The 17,127-nt window shown below is 33.9% G+C and overlaps 1 protein-coding gene across 4 annotated transcripts in view; it reads left to right on the top strand.

The window, feature by feature from the left end:
* STRN3 (striatin 3) overlaps window positions 1-17,127 on the top strand; it is a 62,946-nt gene that overhangs the window by 14,076 nt on the left and 31,743 nt on the right. For all 4 annotated transcript variants that reach the window (XM_027720375.2, XM_027720370.2, XM_027720351.2 and 1 more), the window contains exons 2-7: window positions 6,025-6,128; window positions 10,639-10,712; window positions 11,341-11,422; window positions 11,719-11,898; window positions 12,351-12,483; window positions 14,109-14,250. In XM_027720375.2, coding sequence (XP_027576176.1) covers window positions 6,025-6,128; window positions 10,639-10,712; window positions 11,341-11,422; window positions 11,719-11,898; window positions 12,351-12,483; window positions 14,109-14,250 — 715 coding nt within the window. The remainder of the gene's footprint in view (window positions 1-6,024; window positions 6,129-10,638; window positions 10,713-11,340; window positions 11,423-11,718; window positions 11,899-12,350; window positions 12,484-14,108; window positions 14,251-17,127) is intronic.

The raw sequence follows: 17,127 nt of genomic DNA, 5'->3' as shown, positions 1-17,127 counted from the left end.
TTAATGTAAGAGAGGTGGTGTTTCTATTTTTTTTGGTCTTCCAATTATTTTCTATTCTACAGGATCTTTTATAGTAATGTATCTTTGGGACATGTATGAAGCTGATATGACCAGTGACATCTTACTGCGTAACTTACTAGAGAGAGAATCTTGAGACTTTAATTTACAAAATAAATATAGATTTTAATTTATATATATATATTTATTTATAGTATGGTATCTTCTTTCAGTCCTCAATTGACAGTTAAAGATTAACTGTAAGGACAATAAATATATAAACATAATCAGATCTGTAAGAATACTCTAAAATTCTTCTAAATGCCCAGTGCTTTTACATGCTTCTAGGTGTTCTGAAGGAGGTTAAGTTTCAGACTGTGTTTATTGAAAACAGAAGGTGAAGGCTTATCTTATGTTCAGTTTCCCTTTTATGAATGGGAACTGGAATATTAGTAGCTGCACAGGTGTGTTCACTCTTAAATGACTGAGTCAAATCTTCCACCTCCCCAGTATTTTCTAGTTTCCTAAACAGTGTTCTGCTTCATCTTCAACATAATAAGTATCTAAAAATGAAGATTAGATTAATATTTTTGTGTGGTAATAAACTTGTGATTAATCCAAAAGGTTAAAAAAAATCCTACTGTTTTTAGTTTTGTGTTTTAGTTATCCTTAGTAGGATAAGCATACGCTTAGTGTATGCACTGAGTATATAGAGTTAAATTGCCCCAGTGTATTGCACTTCTTGCAAAATTACTGCAGTCCTTTCCTGCCTTCCCTCTAGAAGTCTGAATGGACTTCAGAAAAACAAAGCACAAGCATTGCATTGTAGCTGGTATTGCTTTACATATAGTTGAATTTTTTCAAAATAAACTTCTAGAGACTGAGATTTAACAATGTTTAGAACCGAAATGGAAAGAAAGTATACTTACTTATTGAGTGTGTTCCTGTATTGGTAAACCCATTAGAATTCAATAGTTTGAAACACTAATCCTTTCTGGTAATTTCAACAGCATAAGATAAGGCTTTTAATCAGTCCTTTACCATCCAGGTTTCTTTTGTGCCTCTTTTTCCCTTTAATATGTTTCACTAGGTTTCGTGTGTTGGACAAGTATTTCAAATACTGCATATCAGGATTTATTAGTAAAATAAGACTATGAAATCCTATGTGGATATAATAGTTATTATATAAACTTTAGGTTATATATGCAATTTTACCTACCCAAAATGCTGTAATAACTTCAGTGTGAAGATTGTCAGTCTTTTCCGTGCAGTTAAAGCAATGAAGTGTACTTTAATATGAGTGCTGCTATGGGTAGTGCTGTATGAAACGTAGAGCAATAATTCTGAAGTTTTAAGACCTTTCTAGTTTCTTTTGAAAGAAGGGGGGAAAAAATCCTCATTTTCTTCCCAGGACACTTTTTTTTTTCTTTAAATTTTGATTTATAAGCTTCTGTATGAAATGAAATATTTTTAAGAATTGAAAGTTATGTGTAAGTAATTTAGTAAACTAGTTGAAATCGTCTATTACACTTTGAACAAGCAGTGTAATTGCATACTAGGGATGTGGACTATCAGTATAATCAGTGATTTTTAATTATTCCTGTCGTTTAAGGGAAACTTCAGTTTCTTGTTTGAGATCTTAGCGTTTGTCTGAAACACTATTGCCTGGTTTGTGTATGATTAGACTTGCTATTTAAAAGATAAAAACTTTTCCAACTCCAAAATGCATATATATCTGAAATGCAATATGCCATTAAAACAATGCTAAGTTTACAAAGTCTAAAATATCAGATACTAGGATTTTTAAATGTTCTTTTCTGCATGTGCATTCTGTAGTTTTTAAATCTCAGACAACTCTTTTTCATGGATCCATACTGTTCAAGTAGCTATTCAGTAATTCTTTTTATCCTTGAATTCTATCTTGCCTTGTTTCAGGCATTACTTCATGCATCCTTGCACAAATACAAAGTATCTGTCACTCTAACTACTTCTCAAAGCTGCCCGAATTCACTTTCATAATAAAGCTCAGCAAGTTTGTGTGGTGGTACTCACAACTGAGGGCCAAGGTGTAGAGGGAGACCAGAGTTATTAAATGTCAATTTTGTAGAAACATAGTGGATCCCAGGGATCTGTGAAAACACTGTAAATATGGAAATTTACAGGCTGGTAGAAAAGAAGGAACCTGCCCTGAAAATTAGACTCTTGATTAGGCTTTGAAGAATGTGAAGTACAGTCCTTATCTGTAGTGAAAAATATTCTAACAGAATCTGCACACAACTGGATACAGCTGGATTTTAACCCATGAAAGGCCATATTTGTGCTTACAGAACTATTACATGTTTTGTAAAAGAGCATGTTTTCTTCCCCTTAAGAAATGTTCTTGTTAATACAGTTTTTAAAGTGCATTTTGATTAAATTTTCAATTCAAAAGAGTTAAGACTTGTATTTGACTTTTGTAGTCTCTCTGCTCTTGTTTTTGCAGCTCTTGTGCCCTGGACATGCATGTTATGGTATCTTGGTCAGTTTAGGCTGATCTAAGACCATGTTGTCTCTGAAGGGAGCCGTTACTTCAGTATCCTGTTTGCATCCCCTGTGCCAGCCTGCGTACTCCCATGGCTATACAGAGCAGAATCAGGAAACTGATGTAATTCAGAACTGAGTAAAAAATAAATAGGATGATTTCCTCGGTAGACTTGATATATGTGAACACAAGTAGCTCAGTCAGCACAGCAGAAGGAACAGCAGTATGAGGAGGAGGAGGAGGATTGCTCTTGGTAGTATCAGCCCGGGGACTTACAAATTGGTGTAAGACAATAGAAAGAATTCTGTTGTAACTAGGGAGGGTGGGGTGAAAAGGTGAGACCAAATGCTTCTTTGCCATTTTGTTTCCCAGTTTTTGTGCTAGACAATCTCAAATCATCAGTATATTTACAAATCATATCAAATCTAGCTCTCCTGAGAATTGTTTCAATGTTTGAATATCTAAGGATTGTGAAAGTTGTATTATGTAGAGATAATTTCTTAAGCATTTGTCTTTGTGTATGGAACCTAAGTTAGTAGAGCACCCCTGAGGGAGATTGATGTGTTTGCTTTATCTGGTTTTATCGACCCCGAGGTTTACTGCATTTCAAAAAAGGTGTTGGGAAATTGTGTGTTAATCCTTAGGGCTCATAGTCAGGGAGTACATCAAGTGTATGGTTTTGACACCTCTCATTTCTCAGTTCAGACCGAAGGGAGCAAGTTGATTAATTTATACAGCAAATTTTTGGTGACCTAATTCTTGGTTTCATGTTGAGGGTTTTGATGACTAAGTACTCCTCCAGTCTAAATTGGTTTTTGATATTTCTAAATATTGAGCTCTTAACTTCTATTACATTTTAGCTATGTGACGGTTACAATGAGAAAAAAGTAATAAATCTTAAAATCAGTCAAATGTGTATCCAAGCAATTACAGAAAGCAATGCTAGAAGAAATCTGCTAATATTGACAAAAATGTCAAAACCCCAGGTACAAAGTGTGTTTTGTGGTAACCTTTCTGTTCAACCTACTGGATCCTGTAAAGATTATTATAAATTGTTTTTTTGAGGGTTTTTTGTAGGGTGGATTTGGGGTTATTTTTATTTCTGTACCATTGTTTCTTTAGTATATTAATTCTCAAGATCACTCAGCTCATTAACCTGTCTGGTTGAAAAGTATGAGATCTAGGCAATACCTTTGAAATATGGAAACTTGATTCTGCTTGGCCAAGTACTCCAGAAGTATTAACATATGGAAAAATTTTGTCTGTGAGCCTTTAGGAAGCAGATGCCTCCCTCTGTGTATGATCAGAATTATATTGTTTTCCTCTCTAAGGCTGAAATAAGGCCCAACAGTTGCAGCTGGCAACTAAGATTTGTCAAATAGTTGTAGGGGGGTGTTGGCCAGTGAAAGAAGACTAATGAAAGGGGAGAAAACTATGACTTAGAGAAGACCTGAAGTTTGGAAGAAGCTGAGAATTGCATTCAAGCCAAAGGGCATAAGAGCTTTTATAACCTTTATTAGATAATTATTAAAGTATTTAGTTCTGGGTTTATTTTTGTAGGAAGAGTTTGTGGGCAGTCAGTAACTTCCAAATATTTGAAGTACAGTGGTGTGCATATGTGCATGTAATATGTTACCTTCCAAAAAAACCCTACTTTTATAACTATTTAATGTGTATTTTGTTATTTATGTAACAACTTTGCATTGACTGGTGAAAACTGGGATAACTTGTTGGGCTTGTGAAATTGTCTTGGTCATTTGCTGCCTTGGGTATTAGGGGAGTACAAATTATGTGTAGTCGTAGCTTTCTGCAGAAGGCTGTTAACTTTGTATTTGATTAGAGTCGGTTTTGTAGTGTTTTTTTTGAATCTAAGTAACATAATTGCAGTTGAGTATAGTTGGGTTTGCTGATTCTGGATCTTGGTCCCTACCTTTTATTTTGAAATATCTGTGCAGTCAGTATGAAGTCTGTTTCAGTGTGTTTGGGGTTTTGGTGCGGCATTGGTGTTTTTTCCCCCCATCCCTTAAACTCTCCTCTGTTACCGTACACTGGTACATTACTGTTTCTTACCAAGTGACAGTGGTTAGTTGAAAATGCTTTCATGACAGACTTTTTAACTGGAATACTCATAACTGCCTTGTTCTCACTAGGATTTTAATTGATTAAATCATTACTTAGCTAATGCAAGTTAAAGGAACATATTTTAATTTGGTCACCATTGAGCACAAGGCCAGAGGGGCTAAAATCAAGGCTCATATGTCAAGTCTTATACGATGATATCACTTAATCTCAAGAAAGGAGCGATACAAGAATGTTATCGTCCTGGTTAAACTGTTTCAGGCTGTAACCACTGAGTAGTGAAAATGTACAACCAATCCCTTTACAAAAATCTTGAAGGATAGATTAGGTGCTGATTATAGCAGTTCCCCCTGCCTCCTTTAATAGTTAAATCGTGTTGTTGCTCTTGACCTTAGTAGAGCAATGTGGTCTCTGCTTTATTTTCCTTATTTTAGTTTTTTAAATACCTCTTCCAAGGAAATTTTATATCTAATCTTGTAGTGAGCTACCCAATGGCTTCAGTTAATTTAGAGTCATAATGAGGACAAATGAGTCTGTGTAATGATGGCCAATCCAGTACAATCATTGACTGTTTAAATTTTGTATTCATCTCTGCAATTTCCCTTGTCTTCCCTAGGATTTTGGCTTGCAAAAGTCAAAACACAAGTCCTTTCACTTTGTAGTGAATAGACTACTTTTGTCCTCAACAAACTTATTGCTTTTATTTTTCAACTACTTTAAAGTTGGATGAGATGGCTTGTATGTTCTGCTGAATTTATTATCATCTACTAGGTTAGCAGGCAAGTAGATATCTTCCTTACTTCTTTTTAAATTAGGTGGGTAGTATGATTGATGCTTTAAAAAATCATAGCATTCTTTTTCCCCATATACAACAGCACACTAAACCAAGTTCTCCCTTGATAATCTAACCTTCAGCTGTCACTAGTAAGTAAAATGTGAATCCATAAAATAGTTGTTTCCTGTACAGTTGATTTGTAATTTTTGTATGTGAATTCATGTACTCATTTCTTAATCTGTTCAGTATGTTTGCATTAAAAGCTAAATTGCTGGTTACTGTGTACCTAATATAATATGGCTTTGGGTTTGGAAGAAAATGTGTAATAGAATTTATGCTAGCAATGGTGCAAGGACAAAGATGTGTGCATATATTAAAAAGTTTAATAAGAGTGCTGTTTGTGCCTTCTTGTAGCGTTACTGTACAAACTAATACCTGTTCATCTTAAAATGATGAAAATAGTAGTGTCTAGGGCAGAAGTATTTTTGTTGGTTTTGACTCACTGAAATAATTAATGCAAAAAAGTTTCTTTTCTTTTTCTTCCTTTTTTTTTTTTCTTTTTCCTTTTGAGCCAGACTTGGTTGTTTTATTTTGGGAACAGAATGGATAAAATCTATTTTTTCTTTTTGTGTTTTTGTGTATGTGTTTTCAGGCTCGGATAGCGTTTCTACAAGGGGAAAGAAAGGGTCAAGAAAATTTGAAGAAAGACTTAGTGAGAAGAATAAAAATGTTAGAATATGCATTAAAACAAGAAAGGTAGGTATACAAATTGTTCAGCTTTTTTCTGACCTGGAAAACTCTGCAGACTAAAGGGAATTCTGTCACATTAAGTGAACTATCTTTATTAGATGATTTTATGTTACTTTATGTAATATGTTTTTATGGTTGGTCATCTTTACACTGTGTTTTCTAACAAACCTTAGTGTCAGCTATAATAAAAAGTTGCATAATTTTCAAAACATTTAGACTCATGTCTTAGACAAACTGGACAGTTTCCCTTTTCTGAGTTGGAGAATGAACATGCCCAACAGATTTATACCCTATTACTATACCTTTACGTGTGCTTCAGAGCTCTTGAATTTGAAAGGATGAAAAATACTGTTCTTTTGATCCCTTTCAACCGTTTTTTATGTGTTGTGTGATGAAAACTGTATTTTTGTGACAGAACGGAACCTTTTAAAAGTTGATTTTTGCATTTTAAAGTATTGTTTTGTCATTGGGTAGATGCTAGCATATTTAGTCTCAGGAGGTGCATTTTCTGTAGCATTAATTTAATGCTTTAAAAGTTAAAATTCCATTCAGTCTGTGCAGGCTAATGTCTTTCAAACCTACATGCTCTTTTGTTGCCTGGTTATTTCATTTGACCAAAATCAGTAGGTAATTTTGCAAAAACACTAGGAAAATAGTCTTGTCATGTGCCTATACTTTCAGTAGTGGACTCAGTTCTTATACTTACTTTTTAAGAGCAAGATAAAACTATCTGAATCCAATAGTGAAACAACTTGATCAGGCAACAAAACAGGTACTCTTTATTTGTTTATTTTGATTTCGGAGGAACATGCCTGTCAGAGTAAACTTAAAATTTTGTGTCAAAGTGTAGTGAGGCTTTACCTGGACATTTTTAAGTTAGTTATCCAAGCATTAAGTATATCTAAATATATTTCACATTATCCATTAGTACTGTAAGTGACTAGTACAGAGGTAACTTTCAGCTGTTTTCATGTTAAAAACTAATGTTTTGGCAGTAATGGCTGCATTTTTCTGTGTGAAGTGTCCAGTGTAAAGGTGCTTCAGAAAACCGTATATTCATACAGAAAGCCATATCAGCACATCATGTCTTTTCTGGTGAAGTAGTAGACAGAAAGGATCTGTTATTTCATTCAGTCCTGTCCTTGTAGTGGAAAGTAGCTCAAGGTTTCCAACTAGTATAAGATTGAAAATTTTACATTGTTATATCAAACAGGTAATGTGCAAGTCAGTCTGAATTCAGTTCAGACGTGGACTGTTGTGACTTTACAGAAAAAGGATATGAAATTGAACATCAGTGTGTAAGATTAAATAAAATGCAGTAGTTGCAAAATAGTTTGATATTTCTAGTATTTATCTCTAAGTTTGTGTAATAATGTTTTAGAGACATAAAATGTTATTATTTTAGTGTCCTGAAATGCTTTGGTAGTTCAGTATAATTTTTTTTGTTATAAAATTAGGTCCTATGTAGTTATATGTATGGGATTTTTTTGTTTGTAGCTAGTGTGTATTCCTTTATGGTGCTTTGCAGACCCAGGGACACATTGTCTGCTGCATGCTCTGAGCACTCTACCCCAAGCTTCATTACCATAGTGCTGTGCTTAACTTAATGACGCTTGCTGAAGTCATAAAACTGGGACTGTGTTTTGGCTTCATGGGCTTTGAACTGGAGCTAACTTACACCCTTATAACTGAGTGATAGGCTTCCCCAGTTAAATAGCAGAAAGCAGTTGAATCAACTTAAGGCATTGGTTTTTTCTCTTCTTACTTTTTCACTCATGGAAACCTAGCTTTAGATAAGTCAATACTCTAAGGATTCAGAAGTTGGCTCTTGTAGAATTCAGTTACTATGTGGTGTGGAAGAGTAATGCCACTGACTTGTCAACAACGCTGTAGCTTGTTACTGTGTTTGAAGGTATATAATAACTACCATTTTTTGTGACCATACAGAAGGGACAGATGTGTGAATGTACAGTTTATTGGAATTAAATAAGATTTATTTCTTGCTGTAAAATTCAAGTTGTGATGTGAAAGACAACTGATCTCATCGCCTGCAGCAATATTTTGGCTTATTTGTAGTGGCTAGTCATTGGTATAATTTTAGATCAGATACATCATTATCTGCTCTAATCAACAGTTAAAGCAGAATTTTAATTAATGTTTTGAAGTTGTAACTCCAAAAGGAGAAACTGCTCCTAAATAGTGTTACCACAGATCAAAATTGAACAAATTTAGGTTGACTTTTCAATTACAGTGCTTTATTGACTTCACTTATGAATTGAGCAAAAAATATTTTGTCAACTTTATTTAACTCGAATTATTTTCACTTTGGTTGTTTAGAGTTGTTTTGGGGTTTTTTTTACCCCTAAATGTACAATACTTTATAGGGCATATAAATCATAGAATGTACTTTCCATATCTGGAAAGCTTGGTGGAACACTACCCTATTACAGTGTGGCACAAAGCTTTGTCTCTCAATTTAAAGAGAGCACCTGGAGCAGACAGTCTTTACTAGTGCATGGATGAGCTATGAACCTATTCATAAATAATTAAAAAATATGATTCTATTTAAGTGGCAGTCAGTCAGATTCAGGTCACTCAGAAGTGTTCGGGGGCCTCAGTTTTTCAGTTACAATGTGATTGCCATGAAATGAGGGATTTTATCTTACTAAAAAGGGTCAACAGTGCCATCTACTGACAGTTTGTTAATGAGAGTTCCTATTTGCAATTTTAGGAGATGCTTTTGTAACCCTAAAAGAAAATCTTCTATACTCTTGCTTTAAGAATCGGGAGCAGAAAAAACTCCAGGCAAATTTAGTAGAGATGAGACAGAGAACAACTCTTTAATGAAGGCCTTCTGGCACAAGGAGTATGAAAAGCGTGCACCCGTCTCTGGGGTTTCCACAGTTTATGGTCTGATCCAAGAACCACCTGCCCCCAGATCTGCCCCCCAGAAATTGAGTCGGAGGTCCTAAGACCCCTTCCTTCCTCATCTTCCTCTTCTTCATGGCACATACTGTCTTTGGAGCTCTTCCAAGGTTCTGGGCTTGAAGTTGCTTTGACTATGATGATATCTTGTTGTTCAGGCCTGGGGTGCAAATGTTCTTAAACAGAAGGTGTTACTACAGTTCTGCCTTGAAAGGAGCCTAAATAAGCCTGAAGAATTTAGAAAATTCAATATGAAATAGGGGAATAGGGTTTGATGAGTGTTAACTACAATTCTAAAGTGACTATACAGCTACATTAAAATCTACAAAAAACTAAAAATCTCGAAAATTCAAAAGCATCAATATCATCCAATATACCAGGCAGCATTTGAGATGTACCTTTATTTTCAATTTGGAAACACTTGCAGTAGTGGCTCAGCCATTTGAGAAGTTTTTTTGGAAGTCCTTGATTTTTGTCCAGCGCATGTTGCATTATGTATCTTTTCTTGAGAATTTTCATATTCAAGAATGGTCTTTAAAATTGATGGGAGATAAGTATGGTTCAGTTATTCTTAAAATTTTGGTCAAATGTTTCATTTTGAATTATAAAGACAAGTGTATTTCAAACTTTTTTGAAATGTGGCTGCTAATGTTTCTACAGAGATTTTTTCCCTTGGCTTTACTGCAGAACATTTAGAGTTCTTTACCCTGAGATTTTGAGTATTTTTGCAAAGGATCTGTGAAGCAAAAGTTGACCTGTGAAAGGTCAGTGATAAAGTTTGAGAACTCTAGGATATAAATGTAGGTAGTTCAAATTATGTTCTTGGAGGTAAAGGGAGCTGAAGACATTTTGATATGCAACCTGGGTAGAGAAGATTTTATAGGCTTATGTGTACCTCCATGGAAATAGTATCACCAAGACCAATTTTTTAGAAAGGGATGGAGAAGGAGAGGTTAGGGTTATGGTATCAGAGATTAGAAGATGGGAAGAAGTGAGGCATATGTGGACTAAGCATAGGTGGACTAAGCAGAAATTGGAAGCTAAGCCTCTGGTCAATGAGGAGGAGAAAATCAGTAAGAGAATACATGTGATGAGAGAAACTAGCACTCCAACATGGTTTTTTAGAGGGAAGGATATGTATGATAAACAAAGACAGAGCAGGAGAGAAATGGAAGTGGAAATTGAAAGTGGCAGGCAGGAATCCCAAATAAGAGGTTCATTCATTGTGGTGTGATTGCCTACCTATGACAGTGGTACCACTGGAAAATAATTTCTACTAAATAGCTGAACCTGCTGGTTTTTGAAAGCTTCTCTTATTAGGTGATCTACATGGAAAACCCCACATTACTGGAGAACATACTGAACTCTCATCTATAAGTTATTTGATAGTTCTGAATAATTGTAAAAATATTGTCTTGAAACTGTGTTATAGGAAGACTAATAATAATTGTTTGATGCGATAATTATCACAAGAGTTTTATTTGGATTAATTATACTGTTGGTATGGTTACTTTAAATGGGAATAGTAGAATGTTTTGAGTTATTCAAATTTTTGTATGCTAATTTGTTAAACATCTGCATACTTTTTCAGGGCAAAATATCATAAATTAAAATATGGCACAGAATTGAACCAAGGTGACTTGAAAATGCCAACTTTTGAATCAGGTACCTTTTTTTACAATAGATTTGATCTGTTCAATTTATTGCAGCTTTCTGTCTTTCCCCCAACCCTCCCGTAAGTGTCTTATAGAGAATATATCTAGGAAAGATTTGGCATTGGGTAGATATTGTTGAATCTGAAAATCAAAATTAATTGACCTTTCCTTTTTTCAAGGAGCTCTGAATGTTTTTATCTTGAATTAAAGAAAAAACTCCAAAGAGGAAAAAATAAGCTGTCCTTATTGCTCCTCTGGAGTGCATTTGATTTTGCATTGTAAATATCAAGTTGATAGTAACAGTTTTGCTCTTCATAGTATTGCAGATAGAGGAAAGCATTTCTCGTAACAATGCTGGGCTATTTAATAAGCAGAATTTCATTTGGCTTCTTTTGAAATGTTGGTCTTTGGGAAGACAGACTTTTGGCCTGTATTTGTATAGTATGCCTTAAAATTGTGGTCTACAGATTTATGTACCACACCCGGCTCTTTTTTTTTTTTTTCCCCCTTCTCTTTTATAAGTGCCACATTTTGGGTACTTTTATACCCAGTTGAAGCTAGAGATCATGATTTGTATTTTTGTGTTTGAAAGCATTATAAGTTAGATATTAACTATGATATAACACTGTATCTTCCAGAAGATACCAAAGATACAGAGGTTCCTGCAGTACCTCAGAATAGCCAATTGACCTGGAAGCAAGGCAGACAGTTACTGCGACAGTAAGTAACATTGTTGAATGTTGGTGTTTCAAACTTTTCTTGCAGTATGAGGAGCTGTATATATGCTTACTCAATGTAACACTAGTTGAGGTGGGTGTATAGTAGTTTGTTTTCCAGAACTTCATAGTCTTGAGCTTTTAGCAGTACAGAGTAAGGTTTTCCATATGAGATGGATAGCAGTGAAGCTTGTTTTTCAATAAATGATGTAATAGTGGCATTCATTTTTAACAGTGATACTAAGTTTCCTTTTTTCTCAAATATGCCTTCCTCTTTCTTCCTACTCTGAATGCAACTAGGTATCTTCAGGAAGTAGGATATACAGATACAATATTGGATGTACGCTCCCAGAGGGTAAGGTCTTTGCTTGGGCTCTCCAATTCAGAACCAAATGGTTCAGTAGAGACGAAGAACTTAGAACAGATCCTGAACGGTGGTGAATCTCCTTCGTCAAAACAAAAGGGACAGGAAATCAAAAGGTAAGTGAAGAGATAACAAATGCATAAAGCTTGTTTTTCTTAATCATTGGTCAGTGCGAATTGAACTTTCAGCTGGAGAGTCTCTGAACACCTGCGAGTGTAGCTGACCATAAATGATTATGAACTTAACTAAAACTCCTTATACACAGGAACATGTACATCTATTACGTACATATATGTATATTATACTAATATATACAGAAAAATTGTGTATTGAAGTTGAATTATGTCATATAAACACTTTGGAGGTGTTATTTTAATCAAAGATTCTGCTGAGTGGTGTTTTTGTGATAAAGACATAGGCAGTTGTAGAAAGTTCTTCATACAACCATTTCTTGTTTTGCTAGCTTTAAAGCTCTTAACCTGTCAGGTAGCAATTTCATTTAATCTGTTAATCTTCGAAATCTATTCAGCAAGTAAAATGGATTCTCTCAATGTTTTTAATTATGTAGGAATTCTGGTGATGTTCTTGAAACATTTAACTTCTTAGAAAATGCAGATGACAGCGATGAAGAAGAGGAGAATGACATGATAGAAGATATTGCAGAAGGAAAAGAAAAGCATCGGATAAATAAGAAACACAAAGTAAAAAATCTTTTATTTTGTTTTTTCTTTAAATAGATCTGAAATTCCCTTTGAAAAGGGAATTTTTTCCCCCCAGATGATATAAATGTGTAATGTTAAAGTGTTTGTTGCACCTTTGTTATGTGAATGGATTGTAAGCGGATGCGTTATTAGTAAATTTGGTAGTTTAATTAATATATTACATAGAAAAATTAAAAACAACCAACCAACCTATTTGCAAATGTGAATTGGCCGTGTCAGCTTCTCTCCATACTTAGAGTCCCTTTATGAGGCAAATTTAGCACAATACAATGTGCATCCTTTCTGAATTTTGGAGAAGGTAGGGACAATTCCTTAGAGGAAATAAAGTTATGTAATGTGAAAAAAAATTGCTTCCACATCAAATATATGTTTAAATCTTCCTTTTAGGCAGTTTTTTACTAAATAGATTAAAAGCCTAGCAGAGACTTGTCTCAAATCACCTTTTGTTTAAGGTTCAATTAAGTTTTATTTTTCTCTTTAGTTTTCCGTTGTGTGAGCAACTTCCTAGGTAGGATAGACTGTGTTACCTGTCCTATTTTAGTTCTTTCTTCTGTACCAAAAGTCTCCTTGTCTTTGAGGTTTTTGAAATTGAAGAAGTGAAATCAATGTAAAAACATTGACAGTTTTGTTACTTTTTACTCAGAACTGTATTCTGTATCATGATGACCCTCTGGCTGCATTGGATTTTTTTAAGTAGTTGACAGCATTAACTTGGCTTGATGCAAGTCTTCATGTCCAAGCTTGACTTGTCAGGAAGGAGTTTCCACCATGCCTTATTAACTTGTACTTCTGGTAGACAGATTAATCAAGCAGTTGAATCTCTTTTGTTCTAAGGCAGTAGGTAGTATGATAAAAAGATTATCAAGTAAATAAATCTCTAAGCACATGTGAAGATATTATGCTGCTTCTTGATTTTTTTACAAAGTTTGTTTTTCTATAGAAAGCAAAAGGATCATTTATAGTTAACTTTATAAAAATATAGTCTCTTTCTGCAAAAGTAAGAATATTGTGCAAATAATAGAAAATTAACTCCACGTGGAAATTTTTTTCACCTGAAGAACTTTTCACTGACCCTTTGGCAGGGGGGTTATTTGTTTTGTTTAAGGTGAAGATGTGGTAGAAATAGTAAAAACATAGTTTTCTTAAAATGCTTCCTTTTCCAAATTTATGCTTAAAACTGAAATAGAACTGGAAAGCAAAAAGGGGAAAAGGCTCCTGGACCAATAGAAAGCAGAATTTGTTTGTAAGGCTTCTCTGCAGAGCTATTGATAGTGCAAGAAAATCAACAAAATTTTCTAATTGTTATGTGTTAAATAAAAAAAATGAAGACTGGGATGTATGAGGTTGTTTTTGTTGCTAAAGCTAATGTCAGTGTTCTTTTTATTTTCTAATGATCGCTAGACTGCACTGCTCTCTTTTTTTTTTTTTTTTTTTTTTTTTTTAATAAACCAGCTGAGATCTGTGTCTTTTTCTGCATTTCACATTGAAAAATGTTTTCCCCTGGAACCAATTACTCAACGAGAGTAACCTGTATCTCTTCTGACCTAAATGACTAGAAAATCTGTTCGTGATTTGAACGCAGAAAAATGTTTATCTGCTTGCAGATTGGTAATGAAGGTTTAGCTGCTGACCTTACAGATGACCCTGATACTGAAGAAGCTTTGAAAGAATTTGACTTTTTAGTGACAGCTGAAGATGGTGAGGGAGCTGGAGAAGCTCGAAGTTCAGGAGATGGAACAGAGTGGGGTAAGATGCTAACAAAAGCATTTAGAAGTAAGGGAATATTTGTTCATGGTAGTACATGAGTTGCAATATCTACTAAAATGGTGTGAATGTGTGGATGATTGTGATGTTCAGATGTTAATGCTTAGAAAATGGTGTATTGTATACTGAAACTTTCATATATGTATGTATATACACACACACATATATATATATGCTGTCGTAGTTGCCACAAATACAAGTATAGTTGTAGTTGTTTCGGGTTTTGTTTTTGATTCCAAAACTAAGAGGAGAGTATTTTCCTTGTTAGATAGGAAAGGCTAGGATTCTGAATGTTTTTATACCTGTATTAAATTTGCTTTCAAATATAGATATATTTTTTCCTATTTGTTTCTTATCAGGACTTTTAAACTTTTTGTACTTTATTTCTTTGGTGTACTTGAAAAATGGACCATTAGTATTTTTAGTTTTTCTCACTGAGATTTTTAGATGTTGTTGCTCATATGGCTTGCATTAGTAAAAAAACAACCCAAACTTTTGTAATAGTCCAACTTTTTCGTAGTAATTTGTGAAACAAAATACGTTAAGTCAGAAACTTCTGCAACCTACGTGTTTCAAAAGAAGAAACTGAAAGGAGAAAATTTATGTAGGAAAAAGAACTGACCCACATAATTAATATTTGCCTTTAAATGGTAAGTTGAAATCTTAGTTTCTGAACTGTGATATGAGCAATTTTGTAGTTGCATACTCTTAAGTCTTTAATTGTAAGCCCCAAAGTGCCACTAGATCATGTTCGAGTTATGTCATTGAGACAATGAAGTCATACTTCAATAAGCACCTTGGTGAGCAAAGAGAATATAAAGATCTACAGAAATTAAAATAACGGCACATCTTCCAAGAAAATAATCCAGTGTTGATTTTGAAGGTATCAAGGAGTAGAAAGCATTCCTTCCTGAAAACTAGTATTAAGCGTTAGTCACCTTTATTTTTAAAACTCAGTCTTATTTCTAGTTGGAAACTGAAGCTGAACAAAGTGTTACCTTTAGTTTTGGTGATAACTGTCTACTTTTAGTAGAATTTTAGTTGCTTAGTGTTGATCCCCTTTGAAGTTGCTGGTATGTGATCCATTTCTTGATCATCTTTTTATTTAGGCACACAGGCAGATCTCTTGATGTAAGAACTTGAATCCAAGTTTTTTACTTTGTTTGCAACATTCCTTCAAATATGTAGTGATGCCGAATGTTCTAGTTCTAGCATCAGTCTTACTGCTAATGTATATAAAAGGAAAGATTATTTGATACTATAATTCATGCAGTCAAAAGATTTATCCATTTTTGCCACAGCAGACTGATGAAACTTATTGAACTAGCTTGTCCATTGAAATTCCAAGTCATTGTTCCCAAGATTACTTTCCAGTGTGTTCTATCTCTGTCATCTTCTCATGTAGCTACTCGATTTTCAGTGTCTATTTTAAAAGTCAAATTGACCCACCACAATTTTCATAGAGCAGTTTGAATGTCTTTTATTACAGTTTAAGTGAACCCATAGCAAAAGCGACAACTGATTTAAATGTAGTTCGTTCCACTGTTACCAAAATAATAGTGTCTGAGTCAAGGAAGTGGGAAGGAAGAAATAAAACATAGACCTACTTTCATCTTTCTAAGTATGTGTTCTAAGTTTTGCCATATGAAGACAATATCCCTAAGTTTATTGTTTATTTTCTGCTAACTTACTATTTAAATGCATGAAAGACACACTTCCAACTGTAGTAGCAGTGTTTTTTTCACATTATGTCACTGATTTTAGTACAACTGTTCTTTTCCTAAGTGGATGTTTAAGGATACAGTCTATCAGATCCTGGGGTTAAACGTTACTTTTTTAAAGGTCAGTGTGTAAATATGACAAGGCTTCTTTATTAACTACCACAAATAACATTTTAAAAATTGTCCCAGTTAAATGCTTTCTAAAGTAATACATTACCTAAACCAATTTATTTTAGCCTGTCATATTATTTTGAACTTTATGAAACTGTTGTTACCGGAAATCTCCAGGTCTGTACATTTAGCTGTTTATTTTGAAGGGGAACTTCATTTAAATGAATACTTACCATGACTTTCTAAACAATTGCATCAACCATGCATATCAGTATTTGTTAAAATTCAAATTTTTCTTCATAATGTAATATTGCTCTATTCTGTTTTCATAGTTTTTCTTTCTTCCAATTTTAGTTTTCCTGTCATTAACATCCTTCTCTTGCAAAGGTTTAAGCACTCTGAAAAAAATGTAAATGTTTGCATCTCTATTTATAATGCTTTTATTTAGTATCTGGAAACCAAACTTCTGATGTTTAGACTCTAAACATATTGCCTAGTCTTCCTTTATTAATATTTTTAATATTTATCTGCTGAAGTATTGTCTGTAGATCTAACTTCAAATATGCTGAAATATTTCATTGCCAAATTCAGTTATATTTTTGCTATTGGAGACTTCTGCAAACCAGCCAATGAGCGCTGTGAAGTTTGGGTTCTTTTCTTTTCTTCCTATAGTACAGCTTTTTATGAACACATTCTTTTTTTGTAAGTCCCTCAGTTAACATACTTTGAGTATTAAATTAATTTCAAACATTGCAATTTAATGTGTCCTGTCATGTGACATGTTTTACTTAGGAACAGCTTATCTTCAAAATAGTGAAAGATGAGCAAGTTCAAGCAATGTTCAATGAAAAGTCAAAGTAGTGACACACTAGAAAAAAATGTACAGTTTTAGATTGAGGGATTTATATTATTATATTAGAGGCATTTATAAATGCCTCATGGTGACTTATTGTAAAGGAAAAATGCACATATAATTTGAGTTTGCTTAAGCAAAAAGGAATAAATACATATTGTTATATATTGTGCT

This window comes from Pipra filicauda, unplaced genomic scaffold (assembly GCF_003945595.2).
Source record: "Pipra filicauda isolate LSUMZ 115617 unplaced genomic scaffold, ASM394559v2 scaffold11_size5308982_pilon, whole genome shotgun sequence".
Lineage (NCBI taxonomy): Eukaryota > Metazoa > Chordata > Aves > Passeriformes > Pipridae > Pipra > Pipra filicauda.
Note: the sequence above shows the minus strand (reverse complement) of the source record. Positions and strands in the feature narration are given on the sequence as shown.